Below are 23,484 nucleotides of genomic sequence, written 5' to 3' on the forward strand. Positions count from 1 at the left end.
GTAGCATCCTGGGTCCATTGCCCCTCTAGCAGCCATCTGGGGCAGTTCTTGCTGTGTTGAGAATGCCCAATTGTTTTCCACCCAGTAATAGAGGTGAAAAAACGAAGGGGAATTCCACCATCTAGGGGCTTTCTTTTCAGGCTAGTCATTGTGATCCTTGATTTCCCTGTATCCCACAACAGCACCCTTGCAACATTGTTTACTGAGTGAAAAAACCCTCAGGAACCTAAAAGGAGTGTTTTGCAAAATGTAGAGAAATGTTGATAAATAGATCATTTTGTTGAGGGCCGCCATGCCCAATAGTGAGAGGGGGAGTCACCTCTAGGGCTCTACGTCCTCTCTATAGGCTTCCAGGATTCTGGTCAGGTTCTCCCTCATTAATGTGTCATGGTCTTTAGTCATGAAGATCCCCAGGTACCTAAAGCCTATAGATTTACATTTTAGCAGGTACTGACCGATCAAACCTATGCCATGGCTGGAGAAGGGGAACACCGCTGACTTATGCCTGTTTATGCTAAGCCATATATACGCCTCTAATATCCTCAGGATTTCAAGTTTTTGGGAAGAAGTGCTCGGGATCTGCCAGATAAAGGAGGGTGTTGTCTATCTAGAGCAGTGGTCATCAACCTGGGGGGGCGAGCCCCCCTAAAGGGGCCTCAATTGACATCCCATGACAGTCAGGGGCAGTCACTCACTGCTCTCGCCTGCAAGGGGATCTCTAATTCCCTTTAAAAGTGCAGACAGGTTGCAGCCTGCACAATGAAACATAGAGCAGAGGCTTCAAAGCGGCTCCATTTTTCACTTGAATGCGCTGCACTTAGGGCAGCAAGGGTTCACCCCAGACCTGCGAGTAGTGCAGTCAATGTACTAGGGCACCTGCTTTAAAGTGCACCGTGGCACAAACAGAAGAAAGTGTGAGGAAGCCAGAAAGCCCACCAGACCAAGTTGATTTGCTTAAGGGTTGAAGATGAATATGTAGATTTCGTGCATTTCCTACCTTGCAAGAGTTATGTTTTTGAGCTTTATTTTGGCTCTAATAAAGTGCATCCTTTTCACAGCCACCTGCCTACTTCTTTATGTGAGCCGCACTTGGCAATGCATGGACCATATATATATATCCTACATTTACTTAGGGACATGTTTTTTCTGCATATATGCACCAGTCCAATCCATTATGTTTAAATATATGTTCCCTGTTATTTTGAAAATGAATCTGTCAGTTTTCTCTGCATTTGACAAGAGCAGACAGTTGGTCCGCACGTCTATAGAGAGACATAATGTACTGTGCCTTGCTTCACTCAGCTTTATACTGTGATGAGCTTCCAATAAGGTAGACAATTAAACTGATTGGTAATTAAAAATAATTCTCATTTGTTTCAGGTGTGGGCATCACCATGGTGATTATTTCAACCACAGTATCCATCTACTACAATGTAATTGTTGCATATAGTCTCTATTATTTATTTGCCTCTTTCCGAAAGACATTGCCTTGGTCTGACTGCTCCAGCTGGGCTAATGAAACGTGCAGCAGTCTTTTGAGAGGTATGTTTTTCTAATATAATATTTCACGATGTGTTGCCATACAGAACATATTGTGTGTTTTTCCTAACATGCATTTTCTCTCGGAGCAGTCTGTCTTATGTCTTTGAATAAAACATGGAGCAGATAAAGGTTATAATAAACGAGGGAGTGATGATGGCAGACTATTGCCTTGATTATCGTGTAGAACGACACATTGTAAAGCAGCTAAGATTCCCTATAAACACTGGATCCAATCTTCAACTATGCATCAAAATAAATTAAAAAAAGAGTGATAGCGAACTTCATTTGTATAGAGATTTGGTACTCTTTAGTTACTACTAAGCAAGTCACCTGCCACTTTTTCATATCCAGTTTTATCACGTGGGTAACAAACGTGACAGAAATCCCATCTGCTTTAATACAAGAGCCATAACAGACAATCAACTTGTAATAAGGCCGCTAGCCAATTCTTTTTTGAGGAAGTAATTCTTCCTCCAAACGCTAAATTAGGCCCTTTGTTTTTTGGTTGCACTGACATTACTCAAAGAGATAGATGTTGAGACGATGATGCAATCTGCCATTTACGAAAATATGGATTCTATAAAGAATATATTTATAGCATCCTTAGGTGCAGAAGAGTGAGTGGTACATTGTGCTGGTGGGTGTCTCGCAATTCCATCAGTTCAATTGAGTTTTATTACATACATATCTGCAAGTTGTCAGAATTGAATTAGTATTTATTGACAGGTGCTTTCTGCAGAAACAAGGAATTCATCAAAATAAATTAAAAAAAGAGTGATAGCGAACTTAATTTGTATAGAGATTTGGTACTCTTTAGTTACTACCAAGCAAGTCACCTGCCACTTTTTCATATCCAGTTTTATCACGTGGGTAACAAACGTGACAGAAATCCCATCTGCTTTAATACAAGAGCCATAACAGACAATCAACTTGTAATAAGGCCGCTAGCCAATTCTTTTTTGAGGAAGTAATTCTTCCTCCAAACGCTAAATTAGGCCCTTTGTTTTTTGGTTGCACTGACATTACTCAAAGAGATAGATGTTGAGACGATGATGCAATCTGCCATTTACGAAAATATGGATTCTATAAAGAATATATTTATAGCATCCTTAGGTGCAGAAGAGTGAGTATTACATTGTGCTGGTGGGTGTTTCGCAATTCCATCAGTTCAATGGAGTTTTATTACATACATATCTGCAAGTTGTCAGAATTGAATTAGTATTTATTGACAGGTGCTTTCTGCAGAAACAAGGAATTTTGTTAGACGGGAATAAAAGTGAATAAAAGAGATTAGAAAAAGAAAGCAGAGGTTAATTTAGGAGTTCCCGGTAGCATTTGCTGCTGCAGAACGAGTTTTCCGTCCTCGGCCTCTACTTTTGTGTCTTTTCACACATACCCTAACTTTTAGTCAGGTATAAACCCATGTCTCCTTGTGGCCCTAGAGATGTCACTAAGCGAAACGAGTATGATCTCAGCCTTTGGTTGATCTTTGGTTTAACTCTGCGATTGATCGTGTTTCCTCTCGATGATTCCTAGTGTGGGCAAGTCATCAAAACGTTTTTTGTCTGGTCACAGGTATATTCAGACTGAGGATGCAAGTTGTCATTGTCTAGAGTAGTGTCCTTATAGGAAGGGCTCCGGGAACAATCTCCTCTCCCTTGGGTTGGTCAGTATCGTAAGACAGAGTTGCCCATGCTATATTAAGCCAAAAATACAGTATTTACTGGCTCCATAGAACGTCTCCAGTACTCTCTATTATGATTCCTGTTTAAGGTTTATAAACCATTTTGAAACATTTGCGTCGATTCTTCGTTTGAGTATAAAACTCAGACTTGGATTGGCTGCTGTCTGGGCTAAGCCAAGGCCTGCGCTTCCTTCTCCCAGGCCAGCTCATAGATGTATTTGATTTGCAGGAGAAGTGTTTCTTCTATATTTTATCAGATTTTTCCTGGTTGAATCTTTTTCAGGCCATATTTCATTTGTGCCTTTAACATCCTTTTGGGATGGACCTGTAGCCAATATCACCGTCAACGGCGATGGTGAGAAGCCTATTAGTAGTATGTAGTGACTTCCAAACTTTCCTCTTGTGGAGGCCAATTTCTGTTATTTTTTTGCACAGCCCCCTTAATTTTACACCATAAGCAATTTGGCTCCCAACCTTGGATTGCACCACTAAGTCAATTTGTTGCAAAAATCGATTGCCTTTAAGAGCAGGCGAGGGTGAGGATGGCATTTAGTGAAGCCCCATATTTCGGAATTACCTTTAGTATGTGTGCAGGCAATTTTAAGTTGTTTTAGTGAGGCCAAGGTGTATGAAGTTGATGACTTATTTGGGGGATGTATTTCCTATGGCCAACATTTCTTTTTGGTGTCCGTTTTGTTCTGAATACCATCGTCTTTGTTTTTTGTTTAATATTCTTTAGGCCATTTCTCGACAGTATTTTTTCATCACTATAACTTTGGCCAGTAGAACCTTTGAGGTGTATTTAATCAGGATGGAGTTGTCTACATTCAGTCGGGCAGATACCTGGACACCCTTAATTGCAGGCATATGTCCTGAGACTTTTGTCACTTCCTCGTGGATGTAATTGGTAGTAAGTGAGAAAAGAAGAGAGCAGACAGCTCTGTCTGCTCAGGTGAACACTTTGATTTAGCCTTACTTGTGATACTCTGTCCATGTACAACACTTTTGAAAGTCATAGTAGGGATGAGGCTAGGCTACATTTGCATGTTTGCTCCACACTTTTTGTCTTGGTAATAGGTTGTAGTCTGATGTAATGTCTAGGATGGAAATATAGAGTGACATTCTTGTTAGTGAGTTGTACTTGCACACGATACTACAACTGTTGAGAGCTTTTCTCTTTAGCCTCCTTGAATTTGATTTAAGATGTTTTCATTTTCTGTACAGTCCTCCATGTCCTTAGTTTCAAGCACATTGTTCAGTCAATTGAAAAGACTTATGGACCTGTACGTTTTTGGAACTTTTTTGTGGTGTTGGATAATAATGCTTCTCTGCCATGATAGGCGGACAGACACACCTCAGAGACAGAGGACCTGATTTAGAGTTCAGCAGAAAAGCTACTCCATCACAAAGGGGGCAGATATCCCGTCCACCGTATTACAAGGGCATTATAGCCAATGGCACTCATAGTACCACGGACCGGATACCCATCCTATTTGGAATGGAGTAACTTGTCTGCCGAACTCCGAATCAGGAGCTCAGTCTGTAAGAAGCTTTCTGCTAAAATATTGGCCTTCCATTCGAAGAGATGCTTAAATGTTTCAGTTGGGATTGTATTTGTTCCACTGGCTTTTCTCTTTGTGAGTTCCTCAATCGCGCTCTTAAATTTATCCTCTCCATAAGTGGTGCTCTATTTAGCTTTCCTACTGTTTCTTTCGACTGCTGTTTGGTTTTGGGATGAGGGAAGCGGAGTTTTGTTTGTGGCGTCATCACACATTTGTCTGCACCAAATCCTGCTCAGAATTGGCTTATACATGTCTCTTCAGTGATGTTTGCCAGCAAAGTAATTCTTTTGGCACCAAACCCAATGCCCATTTTCTTACTGAATGTGCAGAGGTCATTTTATAGCGCTGCCGTCTCAAGGGCATTCCACCGTTTCAGGGTGGGTTCACCCTTCTCTTTAAATAATTAAGGTTTTATAGCATTTCCTTGGCCTTTTAATTTATTCCTAGTGGACAAGTGTTTTCAACTGCTCTTTGACTTGTTTACAGTCCTCAGTAAGCTAGGTCACAATCACTGGTTTATTTGGTTGCTGTGGATGGTTTCTGTGCTGTTTTCTTGTTATGCAGAAGTTATTAAGCCTAAAAGGCTTTGGCAGCAGAACAATATGTCCCTGTGACAACTAATTTCGTTCTTCAGGCTCAGTACCAAGTCCAGGATTTTTTGGTTGTTTTTCCATTCCTCCAATTTGTGTTAAAGCTTCGGCTCTATTTCAGACTTACTTCGGAGCCAAGCTCCTATGTGCTTTTCAGGTCTTTTTTTCTGTGCTCTCGTTCGGTATTTTGTCACTACTGTGCAGAAAGATTGTTTTGCAGTCTCTCTCAAATTGCCGGATTAACCGACAGTTTCTATACCTGCCCCGTCGTCTGCCAAAAAAAGGATGTATTTGATGACTGTTTGCAACCGTATGCATTTTTGGCTGGGATTGGGATGATCATTTTTCAAGTGAGTTGCAGGCAGATATCAGGCTTTCTCGTGCACAACAACATTTTAAACAGCTACTGTTTGCATCCATTTCATTGAACTTCTGGTGAATAGAGGAATTGCCTAATGTATTCCTAAATTCAGTGATCTGATCAAAGTCCTTCTCACACTGACCCTTACAGTTTAGGGCTACACAGATGAGAATAAGGGGCTATCCAGCATATGTTCTCGTTGCCTTCCTAATGGCATTTTTAAAGTTTAAGATATTCTTGTTTCCTTTTCTGTTCAGCATAGAAATTTAAAACCCTCAACATGGTATTGTTCAATAAGACGATGTCACCCATTTTAATATCTTTGTGTAGGTTGCCCCAGTTCCTTCTTTCATTATAATTTCAACAATGCAGGGAGTATGCATGCTGATGCTATTATTTGTGCATGTCAAGTTGAGTAGCACAATTGGGGACTCATTTACAAGCCCTTTTCACCACCGCTGCATCATTTCTTTTTGAAGCAGCGTTGGCACTACAATGCACTGCACTTCTCCATATTTACAAACTGACGCATTGGGCCCAATGTCCCAGTTTGTAAAGCTCTGCGTTTGGCTATACCTGCTCCAGGTATAATGTATGCAGGGTAGGCGTTCCCAGGCAAAAAGCCATGCAAAAATGTTCACTGCGTCATTCTTAGACTTGACTGAGTCAGAATTTTACTTCCTGCTCAGAGCAGACGTAAAATTGACTCATTTTTTAAAAAAATGGGAACCTCCTTGCATTGCTGGAGTAGAGTCAATTTTACAACGCTACTCCAGCAATGTGTGAGTTTAGTACCATAAGATGCATCAGAATTTCTGACGCATCTGTGAAATGAGCGCCATGGATCCCATGTATTGTAAATACAGCACATCCATGGCATCGTTAAGGGATCTTAGGGAAGTGCATATAATTTGCTGCATCGATTCTTGTAAATGAGGGCTTCGGTGTGATGACTATAGCCTGGGATTACCCAAGACAAAGCAATACAAATTTCCTGCAGGCTAAGGTTTTGTGATTGGACAGAAATGACAATAGGTCGGGATCTCTGAGTTTTTTGAGGATGTCAGACACATTCTATTTTCATTAGTTAGAGATGATGGTTACTGTGCAGTTTCTCAAATCAAACTGTCATCATTGAGCAATGCCACAGATGTTCTTATGTACACATTGCTGATAGTTCAAACGTAATGACGCAGGTCTCGTTTTCTACTGTTTGTGCTTTTAAATTCAAATAAGGTCAACATAGCGTAATGCATGACAAAGCATCAATTTGCGAAGGAACAAGGCAACCTAGTGCCAGTGGAGTTAGTACAATGTCAGTTAGCACTGCACTCTTTTTTGCTAGATGATGTAGGGTGCGCATCTAATTAAGGTGATAAGCTTTTCAGTAAAATAACATTGGAGTTACTTTGTACAATTTTATGGTAGAGAAGTTATTTACCATCGAGGTGGGCTAAAAAAGAGTAAGAACGTTTGCAATGGGACTACTACAATAGGAGTATCCCTTCTGCTGTGCCATGGGAAATGAAGTATATAATTGAGTGAGATTTTCCAGTACTGTGAGGCAAATAGAACATTAGGAATTTGGCAAAGCCGAGCTACGAGTCCACAGTGGTTAATCATACTTCCAGAAGCCTGGATAAATTGGGTGTTCTGACCATTGTTCAGAAATTGTTCCAATCAACTGATGAAGGACCCATGCAAGAGAAGTGAAAGATTAGTGTCCTTGTGGTGGAATAATGTACTGACACTAACAAAATCTAAAAAGCTGGGAGAATGTCTGCGCAATGGGTGAATACCTTTCTTCAAGCTAGAATATAGTTACGAATATCATAAATTGGAATTATTTTATTTAAACACTGCAATCTCCAGCAGATTGAGACTAATTACTAAAAGAAAATCAACAATTATTTTTGGGTCCCAGGTCAGCCCTATGCTATTTAGTGACAATGACGTGGGGATGGAACAAAATCGGTTGTATGTTGAAAAGCACTAAAACGAGGGTTATAATATTAACAACTTATTTGAGGATAGTCACATATGTAATCTAAGCGAAGGGAAGTCCGATGCCATATGACTAATAGCATTCACTTTCCAAACTCAGCAATGTGTTTTAAGCCTATTAGCTAAGCAATGTTTTTATATTAATGTAAGTGTAGGAGGCTGGCCTGGCTTATAGTGGGTACCTTGTGGTACTTACACCCTGTGCCAGGTCCAGTTGTCCAGTTAGAATAGAGGTGTTTCTAGCAGCTTCAGCTGATAGAGGTAGCTATGGCAAAGCAGCTTAGGCTGAACTAGGAAACATGCAAAGCTCCTACTATACCACTTATATCATATAGCACAATATCATAAGAAAACACAATACTCAGAGTTACTAAAAATAAAGGTACTTTATTTTAGTGACAATATGCCAAAAGTATCTCAGAGGATACCCTCACTTAGGAGGTAGGTAATATACACAAATGATATGTACACAAACCCAAAACAGGTAAGTAACAGTAAGAAAAGTAGTGCAAACAATGTAGAATCACAATAGGATGCAATAGGTAGACATAGGTCTAGGTGCAACACAAACCATATACTCCAAAAGTGGAATGCGAATCACAAATGGACCCCAGACCTATGGGAGATTGTAGAGGGTCGCTGGGAATGTGAGAAAACAGAAAGGGTGTCCAAAATACCCCACCCCAAGACCCTGAAAAGTAGGAGTAAAGTTACCCTACTACCCCAGAAAGACACAATAGCCGTGATAGGGGATTCTGCAAGAACCACAAGCACCAGCAAAACACTGAAGACGGATTCCTGGACCTGAGGACCTGTAAAGGAACGGGACCAAGTCCAAGAGTCACAAAAGTGTCCAGGGAGGCAGGTGCCCACTAAACCCCGGATGAGATGCAAAAGGGCTGCCTCCGGGTGGAAGAAGCGGAAGATCCTGCAACAACGAAAAGGGCTAGAACTTCTCCTTTTGATGGAAGATGTCCCACGGTGTGCTGGATGTTGTAGAAGTGTTTCCATGCATAAATACCGCAAACAAGCCTTTGTAGCTGCAAGAGTCATGGTTGAGGATTTTGGGTGCTGCTGGGGACCATAAAGGACCAGGATGTCGCCCCTTGGAGGAGGAGACAGGGGGGCACTCAGCAACTCAGGGAGCCCATGCAGAAGCAGGCAGCACCTGCAGAAGTACCGGAACAGGCACTTAGAAGATCTGTGAACTCAGATTCACAAAAAAAAAAGGGTCCCACGACGTCAGAGTCTAACTCAGCGAGTTGGGTAATGCAGGACAGAGTGCTGGGGACCCAGGCTAGGCTGTGCACAAAGGAAGTCCTGGAAAAGTGCACAGAAGCCGGAGCAGCTGCAAATCATGCAGTACACAGGTTTGCTGTCTTGCTCGGGGAGGCAGGGACTTACCTCCATCAAATTTGGACAGAACGGCCACTGGATTGTGGGAGACACTTGGACCCAGCTCCTGTGTTCCAGGGACCACACTTGTCAGGATGAGAGGGGATCCAGAGGACCGGTGATGCAGAAGTTTGGTGCCTGCGTTAACAGGGTGAAAATTCCGCCGACCCACAGGAGATTTCTTCTTGGCTTCCAGTGCAGGGTGAAGACAGACAGCCCTCAGAGCATGCACTACCAGGAAACAGTTGAAAAAGCCGGCAGGATGAGGTGCTACAATGTTGCTGGTAGTCGTCTTGCTACTTTGTTGCGGTACTGCAGGCGTCCTGGAGCAGTCAGCGGTCGATCCTTGGCAGAAGTCGAAGAGGGAAGTGCAGAGGAACTCTGGTGAGCTCTTGCATTCGTTATCTGAGGAATAGCCCAGAGGAGAGATCCTAAATAGCCAGAAAAGGAGGTTTGGCTACTGAGAAAGAAGGCTTGGCTACTGAAAGAGGTAAGCACCTATCAGGAGGGGTCTCTGACATCACCTGCTGGCACTGGCCACTCAGAGCAGTCCATTGTGCCCCAACACTTCGGAATCCAAGATGGCTACTCCTCCCCAGCCCTTCACACATATTTCCAAAGGGAGAGGGTGTAACACCCTCTCTCAGAGGAAATCCTTTGTTCTGTCTTCCAGGGACCAGGCTGCCCAGGCCCCAGTGGGGCAGAAACCTGTCTGAAGGGTTGGCAGCAGCAGCTGCAGTGGAGACCCCGGAAAGGCAGTTTGGCAGTACCCGGGTTCTGTGCTAGAGACCCAGGGATGTATGGAATTTTCCCCTCAATACCAGAATGGTATTGGGGTGACAATTCCATGATCCTAGACATGTTACATGACCATGTTTGGAGTTACCATGGTGACGTTACATATAGGTTTTGACCTATATGTAGTGCACACGTATAATGGTGTCCCCGCACTCACAAAGTCCAGGGCATTTGCCCTGAACAATGTGGGGGCACCTTGGCTAGTGCCAGGGTGCCCACACACTAAGTAACTTGGCACTTAACCTCCACCAAGTGTGGGTTAGACATATAGGTGACTTATAAGTTACTTATGTGCAGTGAAAATGGCTGTGAAATAACGTTGACGTTATTTCGCTCAGGCTGCAGTGGCAGCCCTGTGTAAGAATTGTCTGAGCTCCCTATGGGTGGCAAAAGAAATGCTGCAGCCCATAGGGATCTCCTGGACCCCCAATACCCTGGGTACCTATGTACCATATACAAGGGAATTATAAGGGTGTTCCAGTGTGCCAATGAGAATTGGTAAAATTAGTCACTAGCCTGCAGTGACAATTTTAAAGCAGAGAGAGAGAGCATAAACACTGAGGTTCTGGTTAACAGAGCCTCAGTGATACAGTTAGGCACCACACAGGGAACACATACAGTCCACAAACTTATGAGCACTGGGGTCCTGGCTAGCAGGATCCCAGTGACACATATCAAAAATACTGACAACATAGGTTTTTCACTATGAGCACTGGGCCCTGGCTAACAGGATCCCAGTGAGACAGTAAAAACACCCTGCCATATACTCACAAACAGGCCAAAAGTGGGGGTAACAAGGCTAGAAAGAGGCTGCCTTCCTACAGTAAGTTCGAAGCCTGTTGCTCAATGGCACTTAGGAGCAATTAAGTTACGCAGTGTGGACTTTTCAAACACAATAATGTAATACCATCAGAGCAATTTCCCATGTCTAGGTTCAGCCTCACATGCCACGTGACAGCTGCATATGTGCATGCATTTCTACTTAGCCCATTCACTACTCTGTTGCCCATGTACTGGTTTACGTTTATCCCTTTAGAATTGCTATTCAGACCATGGTTTTCTTGCTCTCATTGCTAGCAGACCTTCATTAATCTGCCCTAATGCCCCCTAAAAGTGATGTTTTTTGCGGCAGTGTACCTAGCAAAGTAGCTAACATATTTTGGTCAGTACAAAATCGTTTTCAAAACAGTGAAAGCTTGCGAAATTCAGAAACTTCATGTTATGCAAATTCTGCAAAAATTTATGTTACACAAATTTCGTGAAATTTCACAAAATTTTACAAGATCAAAATGTTGTTGTCTTTTCTGGAAACAGAGAATTGTTCATGGAGAACATACTTCACAGCAAAAGCAAACCCAAGATCAAAGGACATTTTCTATTCAAACCAGTCTCATATCTATGTCTCACAATTTCACACACCTTTAATCATATCACTCACATTTTGAAGGTTGTCCTCTGGCTGCCAGTTGAAGCCGGAATCTACCATCGCACACAAAGCCCTTCACTTTGGGCTAACACTACATTCAAAGACACATTAGGCACCACAGGGGGAGATGAAATGCTAGAAACAAATCAGGATGCCTACTTGAAATCCCCAAAGCGCAAAATCTAAGACACTGAACTAAGTAATTTCTTGTCACGTTCCAACACTTTGAAAGCTAATATGTGAAAACCTTCAACTGAATACCAAGCTCTCTTTCCATGAAGACTTTAAAAAACACCCTTCCAGAGCCTACTTTAAAAACTAACATTCCTCAACCAACAACCACTACCCTGGTCAGGTGGAATCACAAAAGTCTTTGAATTAACCCATGTTTGCCCCTCTGGTAGCCTTCCACAAATCTGTCAGGCTTAACTGTGTTAAGTATTTACGCAGCACACAAACAGTGATAAAGTAAAAATACAAGACAAATCCCACACCAATTTAGAAAAAGAGAGTAAGATGCAATAAACAAAATAACATCTAAATGAATTAAATTTAATCATAAGTACTGGACTTGTTAGTCCTTACCCCCTTATATACCTCCTTAAAAATATTATTGTCCAGAGATTTTCATTTCTAATATGTGTTTTTGGATCATTAGAGAAGTAATTTAGCTTGGGTAGACATTGTAGACTCGAGCAAATGTTTCTTGATGACATTTTTACAAATTGCAGATGTGTTGCAGTGGTGATGTAATATTTCAGGAACCATGAGAACTATATACTTCATTTTGGTGCAATGCATAGGTTTTGAGGGTCAAGTAGTAATATAGAGACAAAAAATTACTCCTCAGAGCAACCCTTCTGCCACTTTCCAAAATGGGGGCTATATTAAGGCAAACTGACATATATAGAAATGAAAAAATTAATAATGGTTTAAATCATTTTATGTCTACATCAAACAATGTTGATGATCTTAATATGACAAAAAAAGGTTTATCACTTCTGTTTTAGACACATTTTCATAGTTTACATCATTCATCTATTTTGGCAATCGTTCATTTCACACTTGCAGAATGTTGCACATTTGAGAAGAGCATATCGACATAGACATCTTTTTGTAGCACAGTTTTGCAAGTATACGTATGTGTGAGTTCTGTGGGTAAGGGCTTTAGACATTTCATAGGTTTTAGCACCCCATCAATATCTTCCCAACCAAATTCACACAGATATTTTTCTACATATGCATGATCTAAAACATTTAGACATCTTCTGATCAAGTAGAACACTCTTTTAATGTGTCAACACACAGAATATGATGTCGGTCGAAGGTCCCTTAACGGGGCTGATCTCTTGAAATCACTGTACTGGCGAACGTCAAATGTGTGACAGTCAAAATCCGTTTTCAACACTCGCATAAGGTATTTTTTGACATCTTTAAAGTCACATGCTTCTTCCGTCCAGCAAATCCTTTTAGAAACTTCACAGTTTCAGTAGTTAAAACTACAACCTTTGTTTTAATTTGACTTATAGTGCCATCACACATAATAATATGTGCTTTGATAAGAACACTGGGCATTTCAGAGTCAGGTTTCCTGCACAGAATATGAAGCAGGATTAAGGGGGTCATTATGATCCTCGGCGGTTCAGACCGCCATGCCGGCGGCGGGTGCAAAGACTTACACCGGCATGGCAGTCTGAACTACCATATAATGCACACAGTGAGGGCCGCTGCAGCCCTTCTACACCGCCAGGCTGCTGCCGACAGGCAGCCTGACAGTGGAGGGAATCATTGTCCGACACGGCAGTGCTGCAAGCAGCGTTGCCCCTCGGATAATGATCCCTTCTGGCACCAGCTTTTCCCTGGAGGGTTCCCCTGCCAGGGAAAGGCTGGCGGAAGGGATGCTCTGTGGCCCCCCTGTGGGCCCCTGCACTGCCATACACTTGGCATGGGTAGTACAGGGGCCCCTGTACAGTGCCCTATCGCGCAGGTCACTGCCTGATTTATGGGCAGTGATCTGCACGACGGGTGAAGCTGCTCCCGCCCCACAGAGGCATTATGGAGCTGCCGGCAATGTCCCGGCCATGCATTCTGCTGGGCCGGCGGGCGGAAACTATTTTTCCGCCCGCCGGCCCAGCATAACGGTAATTCTGCAGCCAGCAGGATCCCGGGGGACTGGCAGTCAGTGAAATGACTGCCAGCATGAACACGCCAGTAAACACCGCCGTGTTCATAATGACCCCCTAAGTGTCTTTTCTCACCTGTTCCATAACGTATCCGTAACTCTGACAATCCTTGACTTAAGAACATTGCATCAAAAGCACAATAATAACATCTGTGTCATTCGACACTACAATGACTTGATTGGATCCATTATGAACAGCCCTCTCAACATGTGACACAACACAAAGGTTAGCTTCCTCCATTTTGCTATTTAGTTCTTGAACAATATAGCCCTACCTTTTGAACATATCTCTGCAGACACCAATTCCTCATTGACAACCATTCCACTTGGAATAATTGGAATTTTAGTTTTCACTGAAGCATCAGAAATGTTTTGGTGAGTTCACATCTCCAAGTTCATCCTGTTCGATGACCAGAATTTATCAAGTTGCACAGGTATAGGTGTCTAACTTTTGATGCAGGCAAGGTCAATTGTTCCACTTGTAGACATTTGTCTGGTTCTTTCACATTCTTTGACAGATAGTTCAAGATAGCTGCCAAAGACAATGTACAGTTTTTGTAAGGTGCCCACAGACTTGGATATGTGTAGACAGTCACTCCGACGTTTTGCATGGACCATTCACAATTGTGACATATAGTCCACAACAACAGTAGTTTTCAATGAGGACACCTTTTCAAATTGAAATCCTTCAGGTAAAAGGTTTAGTTCGAGCTTTTGAACAAGTTTGTGCTTACTGGTTTGGTTGATGCATCTGCATCAAATAATGTGTTTGTTGGAAGAAGATCCTGCAACAGAATTTCCTTGATAAGTTCGTCCCTTTCTTTTATTACATTCACCTCACTATTTGCTTGCGAAAGTAGTTTTTTTGTAACCTGTTTTGTAGTGACTGTTTGGATGAAGCTCTTTCATTGGCAATTAAAGTGTGGAAGTTTAGCTGCAGTGATTATGTCAAACAGCATTTTCTCTTTCAATACAAATCTCTCCTGCTTCAGTTCTGCTTATAGATTTGTTCCATGTTCAAGGACATCTAGTAGGCATGTCTTTATCCACATATTGTTTTGTCATGAAGTTGTGTAGTCGCACAGGCTCAGTCATTTCGAAGGGGTTTCCTTACTGCTGCATGAAACGAAGAAGGCTGTCAACATGTTTTTTTTTAAATATTCCCCTCTCTTTCCCACAAGTTTATGGTGAGGAACAGTTTTACAAAGGCCCATTAATTTTGAATTTGTCATCTCTCTGAAAACGTTGCAAATAGAAAGTACTTCATGATAAACTAGCTGCCATTTAGCAACAAATTTACTTTTATGTGTCTGAACAACAATTCCCCTGGAGCTTTTCTGAGATTTTTGGATCACCTGTTCCAGTTTCATATCTGGAGCCACATCATTCAACCGTCCCTCTCTCTTTCACCACAAAATGTCTTTGGATTAACTTTCTGTAGAGGTATGGTTTTTCCACCTCTAGCTTCTTGACTCTTTCAAAACCAGCATCCATACTGCAGGTAGTTTTTGCAATCGAATTCGTGAAACACAGTAATCAGTAACTCCACAGTCTTTACATGCAGCTCCCAATCACCTTCCAGATCAGCATGTACCAAGTTTTTCACTAGCACTATCATGTGTAAAACATTTCTCCAGTACATGCAAAGTTCAGATTTTTCATCACATTCTTTGACAAACTCCACACATTATCAGGTTTTCTGATTTTGAACTGAGTATATTGAACATTGCCTGGCTTCGCATTATGTATTTTGGATGACGTGCACCCTGTGCTTTGTTCACTTTTGAGATAAGATATGCAAGATCTGATTTGTCATTCTTGTTCCAGAAAGCATACCTTGCAATAATGAGTTCTGTTCAATACTGACTGGACAGTTTTGCTTCCAAAGATTTCAGCCTCAAGAAGTGCATCGTCTATGCCACAGCCACTGAGATAACTTCCTGCACACCGCAACATAACTTGTGTCATGTAGAAAATGGTAATTATTGGATAAAGATCACCAAAATTCTACTGGGTTCCTCATAAAAATGTCAGCTACAATATGGAAACTCCTTCCTCACAGAAAATTTGCAGGACAGTCTGGTCTTCAAGCTGAGCATGCACATTTTGGAAAGTTTTTAGGGCTGTGTATACTGGTCTTCTGGGAGATCAGAGCATGAATTCCAGCCCACGGAGGAACTGCCTTTTCTTCATCCTTCAGTTCACACCGAATAAGCAATATGGTAAATTCAGTTACATCAGGTTTATGAACCGCAGCATCAGGTAGAAGAAGATCCATGCCCTCAGCCACTTTAAAACTTTCTAGTAGACTGTTGATGGCTTGCAGTGATTTTCCACATGTTAGCAATGCAGTTGGTTTATAAGCTGGCAGCTTCATTTGTTTATGCCTACAGCTGGCACAGCTTGTTTTTCATCACTTACTTCATTGGTACAGTCTTGAAAAGCACCATGGGAGTATTATGTGTGCTGGATGTTCCAGACTAAGAAGAGATGTTTTCAAAGTCAAAATTATCAAGTGCAGCAATTGTAAATGCTTTCCTAGTAAAGTAACTTGGAAGTGGTCTGCTGTTGGATTCACACGATTTTACAGCATGAACTGCTAACAAGGTCCTGCTCCGTACTATGTCACTACAACTTGTGGATACACCAGACCTATTCATTGAAATGATTAGCTCTCTACTTTTGCACTTGTCATAGATTGCATAAGCGGTCATTATGTGTAGCGGCATATTCTTTTTGCCGTGATGTAATTCATAAAACATGATTTGGAGAAGACAGTACATTTGCAGAGCATAAGCCTCTCTGTTCATGGGATTGTCTTTGACTTCTTCGCTTATTCCATCAAAACCAACATCAATGTTGTTGGCTTCTGTTCCGAACTCACGCACTTAAGATTGTAACAGTTTTGCTTCGCTGATAATAAACAATGGTGTAATAAATGTTAAGACAACATCTAACACTCTTGTTGACTCCCATCATTTGTAGAGCTCTGGAGCACCACAAATTCGTCATTAATTCCAAAATCTAAATCTTTCAGGATGTTTCTTAAAATGGTTCCTGCTGCTGTTTTCCGCATCCCGTGATCTTATTTTGCAAGAAAGAACTTCAGAAGTGAACTCAGCTGAGAACATTCTAAGTAGCTCATTCTTTTTCTTAGCCTGACAAAAAAAAAATCTGTCACTGTAGACTCTCACCAGAAAAATCTCAATTTCATTATTATGGATCAATACAGTTTCATCAATGAGGACTATGATTTTTCTGATCTCACTGAATGTGAACCTGTAGCCAGCACTCAAGAGTGACTTTAAAACATTGTTTGCTTTTTTAAAGAGTGAAAACCTTACTTAAGTTTGGCAGTTATGTTGCTGCTTGGAGCTCATTGTACATTCATATTCTCTAATATATGCATGCATGCAGTTTAGGTGGGCATACAGATCCACTGCAAATACATTTGCCTCTCTGTTTGGATAAGCTACTCGGCTAAAAACTTCATGTTGGAAGAAGCTAGCTGCAGATAAAAACATGTTTGCCCTTTAAGACTCACATATTCTGTACTTTGTTCTTTCATCAATCCCTTAAGCCCTTTATCTGGCTTAACCACAGATAACACATTGAAGATCACTGCTTTCTGATCAGTTGTTGGAGGTGGACGATGGATAGCCATAGATCTTCTAAGTGGATGGGCACTGGGTTTGGATGTCATCACTTTTTTCAGATGAATCTGATTCTTGTTGTGATTCACTTGTTTTTGCCATTTTTTGACAAGTTTTTTACAGGCTTTTTCCATTGAATACGACTTGTAGTACTTGTTACAATGATAAAATATTTGATCCTCTTCACCCATTAGTTTCAATCTTTTGTGAACATCATCTTGCTGTATTTCTGCAGCATCTAGAACTCTCTTCTATCCAGAGGCAGTTGATGTTTTTTTTTCTTTTGGATTAGTTTGGCATATGAAACATTTTTCTTTGTTGAAGGAGTCCTCAGATTTTGTAGTTAGCAACACTATGTCAGAAGGTAAAGATCCTCTGCTACCACCTGCTTCACCCATGTCCAGGAATTTGAATCAACAAGAAACCTGAAACAAAAACAAAATTAAAATAAATAACCAATATGATGGCTAAAACACGTCATTATAGAGCCACCATTTTGGAAAATGATGGAAGAGTTGCTCTGAGGAGCTTTTTTCTGACTCTTTAAAACTACTTGACCCCCTAAAACCTATGCTTTAATACCGAAATGAAGTATATAGGTCTCATGGGTCCTGCAATATTACATCATCACTGCAACACATCTGCCATTTTTAAAAATGTCGGCCAGAAAAAATCACCCTGGATTAGCAATGTTTACACAAGCTAAATTACTTCTGTAATGATACAAAAACACGGATCAAAAATGAAAATCTCAGGACAACATTTGTTTTTACGACGATATTTGATAGGCAGGGCTATATGAGGTTTTAAAATTTCTATTGAAATCTAGTGCATGAAAGATCAAAGTGCCAAACATGGCTGTCTGTACAACACTGTAGCAAGGTCAAAAGTTAATTCCGATTGCAATGGAGCACGTTTTGGAAACACAAAGTGAATTTGTCCTGTTGTCTGCTTAACTTTGGACTTTAGATAGAAAGAAATGCAAAGAAATGTTCCTGAGAAGGTAATGTTCAGTGGGCCAAGGCAGCTGGAGGTATCTGAGGAGGGTGTGTTATTGTAGGACAGCCACTTAACAAAGTTGCAGTGAAGATTACTACGATTGGACTTTGTCACTTTTTTGGAAGTTGAAGATCTTCAACAGGACCAAGCTGCAGGCTGTAGCTGATAAGGTCTCCATGAGGTTGCATACCCTCTTTGAAAAGTCCTGCTGAACAGGATTTGCTGTTGTAGATAAGAACGTAGCAGAAGCCACCACAAAGTTAGGCCGCTTGACAATACAGCTTGGGTGGATCTACAAGCAGGTAGGTCCTGGCCTCCTGTCAGTTCTCATGCCCTTTGTTGGTGAACATTTTCAGTTTTTGGTTGGCGGAACATCTCTAGCTCCATTTTTAAGGCTACAGGCCTGGTTTGACACCACTTAGAGGTGAGGAGCCACATTAGGCAGAGACCAGGTGCAGAGTTCAAGGCCTCTAGAGCTTTTTTCTTTACTATTGCTCACACACAAAGCCAGCCAACTAGCCTTTCAAGCCACTCTGGTAGTCCTCGGATCAAGCAGCAAGGCAGGCCTCCAGCAGAAGGTGGTCCTCTGACAGTACAAGGCAAACTTCAAGCAGCAGGGTGGCCCTTTGATAGCAGCACACCAGTCTTCTGATGTACAAAGCAGGCCTCAAGCACTAGCATTGTCTTCGGAAATACCAGAAGCATATCTGGAGTTGATCCAGTCCCTTGATCAGCCTTGGGCCAAAAGTGCTACTTTGCTTCTCATTAAGGCTACTGCTCAGTATCCCCCACCTGTTCCCACTATCTGTATGCTGCCTCTGTGTGCTCAACAACTTGCTAACACGTAACATCCTGTCCCTTCCTCCCCCAACACTTTTTCTGATCATAAGCCAAACTTTGATTAAAGGTCCATCGTCCACCCTTGTGTGATAGCTAAATTAATAAACATGAGAAACAAAACAACTACTGTCAACAAGTTTACTCTACTAAGAGTAGGCTGCTATAATACAGTCCTGGGTGGTTGAAAAGGCCCATCTCCCACCATACTATTTGTTCAGTAAGAGTAAACACTCCTCTTTTCCCTGCATTGGTGAGTTCCAACTAGTAGCAGTGAGTGTTGGCAAGTACACCCTTATTGAGTGTCCACTACACTTCAGGCTGCCTATTTACAGTTGTTTTGGGGAAAGGCTCCAGCCCCTGACTGCAAGTTCTCAGTGTCTTGATACCCTGCAGCGACCCATGACCATCCACAAATGCCTCTATACATTTCTCCTGTTGTTCAGGATCTTAGACAGGGATTCAACCCAGGGTGTCTGCTGTTATTGATGTTACCTCTGGACCTTGTCTTAGGAGCAGTTCAAAGTCACCTTCTGAGTTTAACTCATCCTAGGAGCAATCCAGGCCTTCCCACAAAGATGGGCCAAGGGATCCTATTGCTCACCACATTAGCCACACATGCTGCTTGTTCCAAATCTAGTTGATACTATGTAGATTTCCCAGGTATCCTAGACCTTTGTCTCAATGTGCTCCTTTGCACCCTAGGTTCCATTGTATGCCGTTCATCTGATTCTGTTCCCAGCACCCCATTATGTTCAAGCCACTGCCAGACTTCCTCTGGTGGTGTGAAGAAGAGGGAGGTGTAGTCTTGTACCACTCAAAGTTTTGCCAGCTACAGGAGCCTATAGCGTAGGTTTAGCTGGCAGCCCTGCATTTCCCATGGGCCATGCAAGTGTGTGTCACCTAGAGGATGAGGTTCCTGTCCCTATCGTTCAGGAGCCTAGCAACCATTGGTTTCGGGTACCCCTGGTGCAGGAGGATTCCCAGGGACCTGATACACTTTCTCCAAAAAAAGAAGGCTGAGTGGTGCCCATCATAAATATTTTGTTAGAGCTGTTGTTCCAAGAAAATCTCTGTGCTCTGACCCTCAATGGGTTTGGAAAGTCCAGTAATCCAGATACTGTCCTAGAGGGAGTGGCCTTCCACATCTTCTGCCCTCTACTGTAGATGAGTTACCTCTTCACGAGCTCCTTCAGGCACACTTTCATTCTTTATTTTGGGGCCTATCTCAGCAAATGTAATTTCTGCTGTGGACACTCTTGTAGCTAATTTGTTATGGTCTATCCTCAGGGGTCTCCTAACACATGGAAGAAAAAAAGGATCTGAGATAGAATGCACTGTACGTATCACTCTAAAATCCCCTGTTAATCCTTTCTTAATAGTATTTTTATTCATACAAAGCTACTACTAATTTGATAATAAACTGGATCCCAGAAAATTATCCAGATAAATGATTTCTAAGAACTCTCTCTGTACAATCGCCCATTGAGGATGAGCCCGACCTGGTTGTATCATCTCACCATGGTGGGATGAGGTGGCCGATGGTGAACCATGTCACATTAGGTGAGTGAGCCCACTTTATCCATTTCTTGGAATTGCACAAATTAGAGTAGGGAAAGGACATGGGTAGACAGTGAAACTTGCAGAATAGGTACTAAGAAAAAGGAAACTGTACTGACCCATTCAACTACTGTAGCTCTGTGTGTTTGGCCCATCCTGAGTAGTCCCATATAAATGGCTACTCCAATGATCTTTCTCCAAAGGATCCCCTTCATGTCAGATATTGCCCAAAGGATTTTCTCAAATTGCTTGTTTAACTGTGGAGGCCCATTTCATGTGAATTGAGGGTGAGTTTGGTTGAGGCATTCTCTAAAGCAGTTCTTTGCTTCATCTCCTTGCCCCATGGGCTCTGTCAACCTTTGGTATCACCATATTTGCAGATAGTCAGCTCCTGGCATTTTCTGTGGGACTCCTGCATGGGGCGAGAGGTGCTTGCCCTTCAATGGTCCCTTCTCTGCTTCTGGGACTCGCCTGCAGTGGGGGCCCTAGTTGCCGGTACTGACCAGAGATGGGCTTGCATTTTGCTGCCTCAGCCTGCTAGACAGTAGGGAGGGAGCACAGAGGTTTACTGCCTCGTGCTACACGCTCTACCTATGTGGTCTTTGTCCCTGGGATAGGCTAGATGCACCCCCTGTAGTGCCTGCAGCATTGGACTCACTTCTGCACCAGTCCTCTGAGAGTCACAGGGCAGCACAGTTAGGCAGCACCAACTGTGCCAGGCCTAGCAACTGTCCCAGCTTTGGCACATGTCTGGAGCTGCAGCCCCCTCATTTTGCTCCACTTGTGTCTGGGCCTTCAACACTCTGCAGCACCTCTTCACTGATCCAGAACTCCCCATCAGCAGATGAGTTGAGGGTTGGAGCCACGCTCCAGTCCCCTGGCAGGCTGTCTGATCTGTTACGGGCAACCTCTTGTTCAGCATTTGGCACACGATTTGCTTCACTCCGGGCTCCAGAATGGTTTATTTGGCTGCCTTGCGGTCTTCCTAGTTTGTCTATGAGCTCCCATGGCCCATCAGCAGGCCAGAAGGGAGTACAGTCATCAGGATGGTGCTGCAATCAGTGCCATACCATTGGAGAAGCTCACTGCAGCCCTAGCCGAGGGTCTTCCCTCATATTCTTGTAATCCATCACCCTATGCATAGAAAAGATTCATATGGCCATATTCTATTTTACAAGTTGATGATTAGAGCTATATGCCCATGTTTTGCCTTATATGCTCATGTACTGTCAGGAGCACATTTTAGTCCTACATTCTGCTTCTCATGCCTGTTTACAGCCACATTAGGACAAAAAGAAGAAGAAGTCTGCTGAGGAAGAACTAGAAGATCTATCTTGACTTATTTTCAGAAGGCTCATTAGGTTAAGGACCCCTCTCTATGCTGGATTAGGCACTTACCATGGCTGGCAAAGCTCTGATGCAACTGCCTAAGTGAATCCTCGAGTGTGCTAGGATGCATTTAACTCTACTTTTGGGTGCATATTCCCAACCCTAATGTGCCTAATATCAGACGGATCCTGGGAGCTGAGGAAGTTGCAGCTTGCTGCTTTAGATTTTAGCTAACCCTGATGGACAACTGTTAAGACTAAGGCCCTCATTACGTGTTTGGAGGTATTTCAGCATGATCAACACGCTCGCAGCTGCCAAAATACCGCCAATGATGGTGGTCTCCTGACCGCCGCATTATGAGTCACACATGGGAGACCACCCAAATACATTAGGATTTCAAAGACTGCCAGGACGGGAGAGAGGGGGTCCCACCACCAGCACCACCACGACATCATGATTTCGCCGGCCATATTACATGGCAGATCACTGCACGGCGGTGAACCATTGGTGGTTTGCACTGCCATACACCAACAAATAAGGTGCCGTCATCTGCCCCCTACCAGATGGCCTCCCGGACATGGGCCGTTGTGTGGACCAGGCAGGTAGGTGTGATGACTATAATAGGGAGGGGGAGTTCCGAAAAGTGTATGTTTTTTGTGTGTGCTTCGGGCATGTGTGTGTGTCTGTATGGGTATCTGTAGGTGTGGGGGTGCATGTAGGTGCAACAGGAATCGTTTTTCCTGTCGTTGGATACGTTACTTCCAGGGTTTTTGTGGTACAGCGACTGCCATGAAAACCCTGGTGGTTTGCATTCTTGTAATACGGCTGGTGGTGTCAGGCATTCCGCCAGCCCAGAAAAGCCTCCTGCCGGCCGCTGCAGTCCGCCTGCACTGGCTGGACTGGTGGCGGTGTGGCTGCTTCTAGTCGGCCACACCACCATGCTCATTATGTGTCAAACTTCACCACCGGGCCCACGGTGGTGAGACCACTACCTCCCAGGACCACCCCGGTCGTAAGGAGGGCCTAAGTGCCTAAATTAGATGTTGGTGGGAATGTTCCCACCATTGACTTTTTGTCTGAAAACCTGTCTGCCCTTGTGACGTCCACCTGCCCTATTTAGATGTTGCCAGTCCCATAGACAAAAACCTGCATTCGAACCACCATCTTTGCCAAGAAACACCACCCACGTCAACGGCAGGGGAGGGAAAGGTGGCTGATGGCAGAACCCCAGACACCCTTCCCTCCGTGCAGATTTGGTTGTGCCTTACAGCCAAGAAAAAAAGTGGCAGTCCGACCTCCATGTTTGAGTTGGCAGATTGGAGGGAAAAGGGGGTGATAACTCTCCTTTTTTCCCAATTCTATCCCTGTGTTAGACTGGATACACCTGGACAACAGGGAACACATGACCCCCCCGGTGCCAGACTCAAAGGTAGGGATGCAGCATTGCCAAGGTATGTTGGATGGGCACTGCATGGGCGGTTGAGGTCTCTATAGACATATGCATGTCACAGTAATTTTTTTTAAATTAATGTGACATGAATATGTGGGGTACACCATGGTTT

The 23,484-nt window shown here is 42.9% G+C and overlaps 1 protein-coding gene across 1 annotated transcript in view; it reads left to right on the top strand.

Moving 5' to 3' along the window:
• The window catches only part of LOC138259657 (sodium- and chloride-dependent neutral and basic amino acid transporter B(0+)-like), a 558,437-nt gene that overhangs the window by 155,675 nt on the left and 379,278 nt on the right, over positions 1-23,484 (top strand). The window contains 1 exon segment of the mRNA XM_069207527.1: positions 1,381-1,542. Coding sequence (XP_069063628.1) covers positions 1,381-1,542 — 162 coding nt within the window.

Source organism: Pleurodeles waltl, chromosome 2_1, assembly GCF_031143425.1.
Source record: "Pleurodeles waltl isolate 20211129_DDA chromosome 2_1, aPleWal1.hap1.20221129, whole genome shotgun sequence".
NCBI classification, from domain to species: domain Eukaryota; kingdom Metazoa; phylum Chordata; class Amphibia; order Caudata; family Salamandridae; genus Pleurodeles; species Pleurodeles waltl.